The sequence below is a fragment of the Pongo pygmaeus genome, chromosome 10, assembly GCF_028885625.2.
Source record: "Pongo pygmaeus isolate AG05252 chromosome 10, NHGRI_mPonPyg2-v2.0_pri, whole genome shotgun sequence".
Classification (NCBI taxonomy): domain Eukaryota; kingdom Metazoa; phylum Chordata; class Mammalia; order Primates; family Hominidae; genus Pongo; species Pongo pygmaeus.
The window spans coordinates 46,912,420-46,918,755 of record NC_072383.2 but is presented as its reverse complement, the minus strand read 5'-3'; the positions used below and the strand labels follow the sequence as shown (position 1 = coordinate 46,918,755).

General features: G+C 61.3%; 1 protein-coding gene across 1 annotated transcript; it reads right to left on the bottom strand.

Annotated features, from left to right (window-relative positions):
* Positions 1 to 221: 221 nt before the first annotated feature.
* On the bottom strand, positions 222 to 5,925 carry PRPH (peripherin). The gene is made up of 11 exons (XM_054442247.2): positions 5,874 to 5,925; positions 5,367 to 5,453; positions 3,163 to 5,184; positions 2,669 to 2,729; positions 2,381 to 2,476; positions 1,852 to 2,019; positions 1,635 to 1,760; positions 1,331 to 1,551; positions 1,182 to 1,231; positions 870 to 949; positions 222 to 619 (listed from the first exon to the last, which is right to left on the bottom strand). Exons 3-11 carry the CDS (start codon positions 3,705 to 3,707, stop codon positions 554 to 556), a joined length of 1,413 nt encoding a protein of 470 aa, XP_054298222.1. The 5' UTR covers positions 3,708 to 5,184; positions 5,367 to 5,453; positions 5,874 to 5,925; the 3' UTR covers positions 222 to 553.
* Positions 5,926 to 6,336: the final 411 nt, after the last annotated feature.

The following is a 6,336-nucleotide window of genomic DNA, read 5'->3' as shown; positions in this document are numbered from 1 at the left end:
GGACTATGAGGCACCCAGCAGGTGGCTGGGCATTCCAGGCTGCAGGTGAGGAACAAAAGCTGAGAAGGAATGGACAGAGGTAGAAAACCTAGAAGGGTATATTGATGCCAAGAGAGTGACAGCCAGAAAAGAAATGACTCGAGACAAAGGGAGAACACCGCCGAGGCTCCTCTCCTCAGGCACCCCACACACACTTCCACAGACACAAATGCACTGGAGAGTTTTCTCTTGACAGCATTTTATTTGGTTCAAATGTGAAACTCAGACCCTGGCTCACCCACTTCTCATCGTGGCTGGAGTAGATTTGTCCTGGGGGGGATCATTGGCTTCTTATCGGGACATGAAAAGGGAAGCACATAGGTCACATCAAGTGTCAGGGCAGGGAGAGGCCGAGCGACTGCTGGCCGGGTAGGGCTTGGCCATAAGCCAGGAAAGGGATGCCTGGTACCACCTTTTAGACACATGCAGAGGGAGAGGAGACAATTCAGGAGTGGTCTTAGGGTTTGGGCTTAGAGCAGGCCTAGGGCAGAGTCAAGGCTCCAGACCAAGGGGTTCAGTAACTGTGGGCAGAAGACTTGTCCAGCTCACTGCGCTGCTCCTTCTGGGACTCTGTCACCACCTGCTGGGGACAGGGCATATGATGGGCACAAGCCATTCAGCGCCACCCTCCATCCTACTCCTTTGGATCATAGAGCCCCATTCCCTGGGGTAACCAGCAGAGGCTCCTGTTTATCTATCCATGTTCTCTGTCTCCTTCTCTGTCTCTCCCCAAGAATTACCCACCCTAAGTAAGATTAGCGACAGCCAGGCTGGGGCTCAGAAATAATATGGGAAATGGTGGGGTCCTGGCATTAGGGGACCTGCCTCACCTCCCCATTCTGGGTCTCAATGGTCTTGATCAGAACGGTCTTCCGGCTGTGGCTGTCCTGGGGAGGCTCCACCTCAGGCACTGAAGAAAGTAGGATAAAGGGTTCAAGGGGGAAGGCGTAGGAATCTCTCCTCTTAGGTTCCCACTGCTATCCCTGAGGGCAGGGGAGGGGCGGGGTGTGAGGAGTAGGGGTGGGTACAGGCCAGGACCCAGAAGTTCCGTGGGGAGAACAGATCCCTAAGGTGAGCCAGAGCAGGAGCCCGAGGAGGGCAGAAGTGGACAAGGAGAGGTACAGGCTGTAAGCCAGACTCACCAGTCGTCTTTATACTTAAGGAGGCGAAAGAATGGACAGGCACGGAGATCCTGGAGGCGAAGCAAGCTGTCAGCGCCCCTGCCCAGGCCCCGCCCTGCCCCGCCCAGTCCCGACCCCGCCCTGCCCCGCCCCAGCAGCTCCACCCTCACCGGCTCTCCTCGCCCTCCAGCAGCTTGCGGTAGGTGGCGATCTCGATGTCCAGGGCCATCTTGACGTTGAGGAGCTCCTGGTACTCCCGCAGGTGCCGCGCCATCTCCTCCTTTAGCTGTCGCAGCTCCTCCTCCAGCCGCGCAGCGCCCGCCTGGTAGCCCCCCGCCTCCAGGGCGAACTGCTCCTCTAGCTCTCTCAACTGCCTGAGCAGCGCCTCGTTCTGGGGTAGGGGAGTGGAAGGGGCCAGTTGCGGAACATTTCCTCGTCCGCTCCCTGGGCCCGGGCTCGCAGCTTCGTACTCACCGTGCCGCGCAGCCCGTCCACCTCGCACGTTAGACTCTGGATCTGGCGTCGGGACTCGTTCATCTCCTGCTTGGCCTGGCGCAGGGCCTCGTGGTTCCGGTTGGCAGCGTCGGACAGGTCCGCGTACTGCGAAGTGGGGGTAACCCAGGCTTCAGTTGGCTGGGACGCGCGACATCACCCCAGCGCCCCGCCTCGCAGGCCCTCCCGGCTCTCGCACCTTGGACTTGTACCACTCCTCCGCCTCCTGCAGGTTCTTCGCGGCGATGCTCTCGTACTGCGCGCGGATGTCCCTCAGCGCTGCGGTCAGCTCGGGCTTCACCGTGGCTTCCACCTCCACCTGCTGCACCTGCTGGCTCTCCACACTCACCTGCAGGTCTCGCAGCTCCTACGGCCGGGAGCAGACAGAGGATGGACAGCGGCGCAAATCCCACGCGGGCCACGCAGTTCGTGCACAGAAAAGAGAAGAAACGCTTGAACGAACAGAAGGGGGCGCCAGGGAGGGCGGGGCGTACAGCCCTGCGCCCCGGCGGGCGCGAGACCAGAGGCCAGGTTTCGGAGGTACAGCCCCGCTGCCCGCCGCCAGGTGGCGCAAGGGTGGGAGTCTAACCACCTGTAGAATGGGGTGGAGGGGCTGCGTCTACCAAGCATCGTCCTGATCCCCAGGGCGATGCCTCAGCTCCACCCGCCAGCTCCAGCGAGACCACCCCACAACCTCAGAAGCCGCCCCTGATACCGGGCCCACTTACCTCCTCGTGCAGCTTCTTGAGGAACTCAATCTCATCCATCAGAGACTCAATCTTGCGCTCTAGTTCCAGGCGGGACAGAGTGGCATCGTCCACATCCTTCGAGGGGTGGCAGTGGAGGTTCAAGATAAGTTAGGGGCTGCGCAGGCCGAGGAAGGACCAGGCCTTCCCTCTCTGCCTCGGGAGACGTCTGGTTGACCCCTTCTCCCCGCGCCCACCGATGCCACCTCTGGATACTGAGATCGGGGGTAGGGGTGGGGAGGCTGAACTCGGAGAGGGGCTCGGACTCACCTTGCGGAAGAGCACGAGGTTGTGCTCCGCGTCCTCCCGCTTGCGCGTCTCCTCCTCCAGCCTGACGGGAAGAGCGTGCAGAGGCTGAACTGTGGGGTCGCCGCCCAGCTCGCACCCCAGACCGCACGCCCCCCAGGATCCGGTTAGAGGCTGTTCTGCTGCCCAGGACTCTAAATGGAGGGCTGAGGCTGCCTAATGGAATTGCCCCGCATTCTCTCTAACGGACTGGAAGCTGAAAAGGGGGTTTCCTCATTACTCAGGGGAGGCACAGATACCCACTTCTCCCACCTCCCCAAACACTCAGAGCAAAGTGGGAGGCGGGGGGCACTTGGAGCCCGTGGGCAAGGATGCTGCCCGCACACACGTGGTTTGGTAAGGGGAGCCACACCCTTGGGCTGCTGATGGAGAGGGGAAGGGAGGGGAGGGAAGAGCAGCCGCCTCGACGGCCGCTTCGACCTCGCCTCGACGGCAGCGGCCCAGCCCTGCCCCCTGACCTCTGCTTGAGCGCCGCCAGGTCCTCCGCCAGCCCGTCGCGCTCCACCTGCACCCGGTCACGCTCGCGGCCCAACAGCTCCAGCTCTCGCCGCAGCTCGCGCAGCTCCTGCTGGCACAGCTGGTCGGCGCGCGCCGGCTCCTGGCCCCGGGCTTGGCTCAGCTCCCCGCGCAGGGCCGCGTTCTGCTGCTCCAGAAAGCGTACCTTCTCGATGAAGTTGGCGAAGCGGTCGTTGAGCTCCTGCAGCTCCTGCTTCTCGTTGCTGCGCGTGGCCAGGAACTCCTGGTTGAGGGCCTCGGCCATGGAGAAGTCGAGGCGCTCCGAGGGCAGGCGCAGGAGGGCGCCCGCTCCAGCCCGGGGGCTACGGAAGCTGCCCAGGCGCACCGAGGAGCTCGGGGACGCGGAGCCCAGCAGGCGGCTGCTGGAGAAGCGGGAGCTGGACGAGTAGGAGAAGGCCCCGGGGGATAGTGAGGGCGGTGGACCGAAGGTGCGGCGGTATGAGGTGGAGCTGAAGCCGGCCCGCAGGCCCGACGGGTGGTGGCTCATTGCGACCGAGGATGGGCAGTCACCGTTCGCAGAGCTAGGCCGGGGGCTGGGAAGGAGCCGCAGACCGCTGCGAGGCAGCTTTATAGCCCTGCGGTCTCAGGGGGGGCACGGGCAGCTCCTCCCACTGGCCTGATAGCCCGCTGGAGGGGGGTTGTGTGGGGAGGGGGATGCCCCACCCCTGCGGAGCAGCAGGAGCGCCTTCCCCTCCCTTCCCTGGTTGCAGGCCTCTGCCCACTTGATTACCCCATGTTGCCGCTGGGGTGGGGGTCACTACCTCCCAAAAAGCACCCAAAGCTAGAACCTAGGGTAGGAAGGCCTGACTTGAACTAGGGTCCCTGAAAATTGCGAGGTAGAAGGACCTGAAATTAAAGGGCAGGCTTCTGGCATAGGAGTAGGGAGGAGGCCAGCTGGAGGGAGAGTTGACCTGGCTTAGGGCCCATAGCTAGTGCCTTGACTTGCCCCCTGAAGGCCAGGCTCTATTTTCACCTGCTGTCAGCTACCCCTCCTTCACCACACCCAGAGAGGAATAGTTGACAGGGAAGCAGAGGCAGATCGGGCTGGGGAAGAGCTACTCTCCCTAATCCCCAGGGCCCTGTGAAGGTCTGGTGCCTGGCGCCAGCTCTGCTGCTAATGGGCTGACCAGCCCCCCTCCCCCTCCCCTGAACACGGCCCAGCAGAGGTTGTCTGCTGATGTTTCAGCCTTAAAGACACAGCCCCCAAACCTAGACCTACCCCCCAACAAGCCCCAATGAGGTGGGTACATCATAGGGGGCTGAGGGTGGCCGGACCCAGCTCTGGATCCCACTCGGGAGGGTCGGCCCCATGCCAAGGGCTGGGCTAAGTGGGCCTTTTGTATTCTGTCTGGGTTTACTGGATTCTCCCTCCCCCCAACCCCACACCAATTGCTGCTCGGTCATGGGCTTTACGGGAACCAGAGTGATTCCTGAGGTAGGAAGGGGAGGGGGCTGAGGGGCAACAGCGGCTGCCAAGGCTGAGAGATGGATGGACTGGCAGGAGCTGGTTTCCAGTATTGATGAGTTGCAGGTACCAGGGATGGGTGGGGCTGGATGGGGAAGAGATGGGGAAAGAGAAAGTGCCCATCCCCAGCAGTCTGAAAGAAAGAAGGCCCCAGAACAAGTCCACAAACCTGCGCACGCAAGCGGATGCATACACACAGCCTTGTATATCTATGTGCACACACATCACATACACACAGATACACACACAATCACACACCCCGCCACACCCTCCCCTACCCCAGAGTTAGCGGGAAGGCTGATATCTGGCCTTTGTATGTCAAACAGCTTCCAGAACGCAAGCACAACCTGCCCAGGAGTGGACAGAGGCAGCTCGAATCGTCTGCAGGAGCCGGGTTGCTGAGGTCTGCTGGGTTTGCCAGGAACCATAGGGCTGGGGCTGCTGTTGCTGCTGGGGACTCCAGCGCTGTCCTGTGAGACAGGTCTGCCTCAGATGGGACCTGAGGACAAGAGAGTTCATCTGGGGAAGCAGGTTTGAGGTTCCTGCCTGGATATCTGGCTGGGGGTAAGGAGGGCGGCTCCCTGGCTGGCCACCTCCTCAGTATTGCAGGGCAGCGGCCCCCTCCCCCCTTTGTGTGTCCTCTGAGATGGGCCAGGGCCAACGCCCTGCTCACGTCCCTACCGCCTTCGTCTCCTTTCCAGGCCCCTCCTTCCTTCCGGGCCATTAGTCTCTCCCTGCACAGCTGCCAGTTCCTTCTCCTTGATGGGTCTGGTTTGGTTGCCAGGGGAGTGGGAAGCGGGAGGAAGGGAGAGATGGGACAGGATGAATAAATGACAGCTTGGCCTCCCCTAACTCCTGGGAATTGGGAGGGGTAGGGTCCCACCTGGGATAGGGCCGGGAGGCTTGGCAGGTGTGAGGAGGGGCTAGAGAAGCCTTGGTGCTTCCTGCCGCAGTCCTGGGCACTGAGCCCCAGCTGCTGTTGGCCTGGAGCCCTATCCATCCCGGATTTGGCCCCACCCTCCAGGAGCAGGGAGCCAGCTCTGCATCAGGAGAGGCACTCAAGGCCTGGGGAGGACCAGCTCAGGCCCTATCTACAGGGCACTGGTGGGGGACCCAAGCCTCTGAGAGTAGAGGCTGCTGGGGCTGCAGCTGGGCCTGGGGAGTTCCAGATGGAGTTCCCGTTCTCACCCTGCTTAAGCGCTCCGCTGGCCACCTACATGCCTCGGAGGAGAAGGGACAGAGGGCTGCCACAGCAGGGCTCTGGAGCTATGGAACAGGCCTGGGTGGGGAACTGCAAGGCAGAAGAGGCTCCTCCCCTAACGCAGAAGGAGCAGGCCAGCAACTCCAGGCGGAGCAAAGGTAGGCAAAGAGTCTAGGTTAAGAGCCGGGCTCTGGCAACCAGCGGCCAAACTTCCCATCTGATCCACCACTCTGTTGTGGAATTTAGGCTCGTCGCTACGTGCCTTCATGTCCCTCAAGAAAAGGGAGATAACTAACTGTAGCTTCTACCTCATAGTGTTGTTGGGAGGACTAAAGGAATAAATAAATACATGTGAAGTGCTTAGGACACACATCTTAAAGCCTGAAAATGGAAGCTGGTTTTATTATTACTATTATTATTAACCTCCAGAGTGATAATGTCAGCCCGAAG